At 53.0% G+C, this 1,841-nt stretch overlaps 1 protein-coding gene across 1 annotated transcript in view; it reads right to left on the bottom strand.

The window, feature by feature from the left end:
* Positions 1 to 1,841, bottom strand: part of TRPM4 (transient receptor potential cation channel, subfamily M, member 4) — a 52,664-nt gene that overhangs the window by 21,943 nt on the left and 28,880 nt on the right. Inside the window, exons 10-12 of the mRNA XM_006868402.1 lie at positions 1,432 to 1,544; positions 772 to 1,119; positions 376 to 510 (exon numbers count right to left, since the gene is read on the bottom strand). Of these exons, the coding sequence (XP_006868464.1) occupies positions 376 to 510; positions 772 to 1,119; positions 1,432 to 1,544 (596 nt within the window). The remainder of the gene's footprint in view (positions 1 to 375; positions 511 to 771; positions 1,120 to 1,431; positions 1,545 to 1,841) is intronic.

The following is a 1,841-nucleotide window of genomic DNA, read 5'->3' as shown; positions in this document are numbered from 1 at the left end:
AAATTAAAAGATGCATTGCATTAAGCAAAAATAAAGAAAAGAAAAAGGAGCAGGAGGAAGAAGAAGAGGGGAAAGAAGAAGGAAGGTAAGAAATGGTGGTGGTGATGTGCTGTGAAGTCGGTTCCGACTCAGCGACCCGCATAGGGCTTCCGAGGCTATAAATCTTCAAGGGAGCAGAAAGCCTCATCTTTCTCCCGCGGAACAGCCGGTAGTTTCGAACTGCTGACGTTGAGGTTAGCAGCCTGACTCGTAACCACTAAGCTACCAGTTGGAGTAATATATCAGAAGTTGAGGACGAGATGGGAGTCAGATGTAAAGAGGTTAGAGTCTGGTAAGCATAAAGTAAAGGCAACGGACGTAAAGGTCAGTACTCACCATCTCCCAGAAGTAAAGGGCCATCTGAGCCCTGTTCAACAAGAGTGCCCAGAGCAGTAGGTCACTCCAGGGAGCCTGACCAAGGACAGCATCCAGTCTGAGGTCCGAGGTCGCTCTAACTGAGAGCAGGCACGTCTACAAGTAGGAAATGAATGGTTAGAGCTGCGTCCACCTCTTCACTGCCTGGCTCAGCTCCACCACCTTCGTCGGCCAGTCCCTTGGTTCAACCACACCCACAACATATAGCCACGCCCACTCATAGTGATTTTTTTTGTTGTTGTTTGTCCGCCCCCTGGTTCAACCACACCCACAACATATAGCCACGCCCACTCCTACTTATTTCGTCCCGCCCCTTGGTTCCTTCCAGGGCAGCCCCAGAGGGACCCAGTCCCTTACACTCTCCGGGCAGCCATGGCCAGCGTGGGGATCCCCGGCACTCGCGGTGTGGTACCTTGGCGCACACATTTCCCCCAGCAGCAGCCGTAGCACGTACCCTACGTCTGGAGGTGGGGCCTCCGCAGAGCCTTTAGGGGCTGCGGTTTTGGTCCCCCCGCCCGCACCATGGGATGCCTGGTCCAGAAGGTGGCGGACCACCGAGTTGGGGGGTGTCACACTGTACAGTTGGGTCATGCGCTCTGGAGTCAGAAAGTGGCCCAGGCTGAGGCCGCGCGAGATGAGCAGGCGAACAAACTCGGGCCGGTCATTCAGGAGGGCATCCAGGAGGGAGGCCTCAAGGTGGAAGGACTGCGGGACCAGATGAAAGAAGGAAAAGATGAGCAGAGACAGACAGAAGCCTAGGCGAGCTGAGAGGCCAAGGAAAGGCGATGAGGGTTCAGAGCTATGAGTGACGTATGGATGGACAGGTGAATGGTGGGTGGATGGATGGATGGAGAGAGAAGGCACAAGATGGGGACAATCAGATGCGTGAACATTTAAAGGATGGCTGGACAGTCATAATGTCCAGGTATTACAAGTCAGAGAGGGAAAAGAGCACATCTCCCTTACAGGGACCCCAAACCTAGGCCCACCCCTCCACCCAAGGCCCCAGCCCCGCACCCGCCACTGAATGTCCCCCCTGAAGAGTTCACTCTGGGCAATGTCCACACGGTTCCAAGCCACAGCCAAACGCAGCTCATCCAGGTAGGCTGAGGCCTCTGACGTCCCACAGGCTGGAGAGAGAGAATGTGAACATTTGGTGAATATCTTGCTTCTATTTGGAATGACTGACATTAAACTCCACAGAAGGGCCATGTTGTTGGGCAAGAGTGTGGGGTCTTTCAGAAGTCAAGTTATTACACACATACTATGGATTCTATTGTATCAAAAAAAAAAAAAGCTGTCTTATAAATCCTAACTTCTATACTTGTGGAGTCCGGGCATGGTGCTACAGGATAAGCACTGGACTGTAAGGTTGCTTAGAATGACAAGGTCAGCAGCTCAAACTCACCAGCCACTCCTCGGAAACA

This window comes from Chrysochloris asiatica, unplaced genomic scaffold (genome assembly GCF_000296735.1).
Source record: "Chrysochloris asiatica unplaced genomic scaffold, ChrAsi1.0 scaffold00116, whole genome shotgun sequence".
Lineage (NCBI taxonomy): Eukaryota > Metazoa > Chordata > Mammalia > Afrosoricida > Chrysochloridae > Chrysochloris > Chrysochloris asiatica.
Note: the sequence above shows the minus strand (reverse complement) of the source record. Positions and strands in the feature narration are given on the sequence as shown.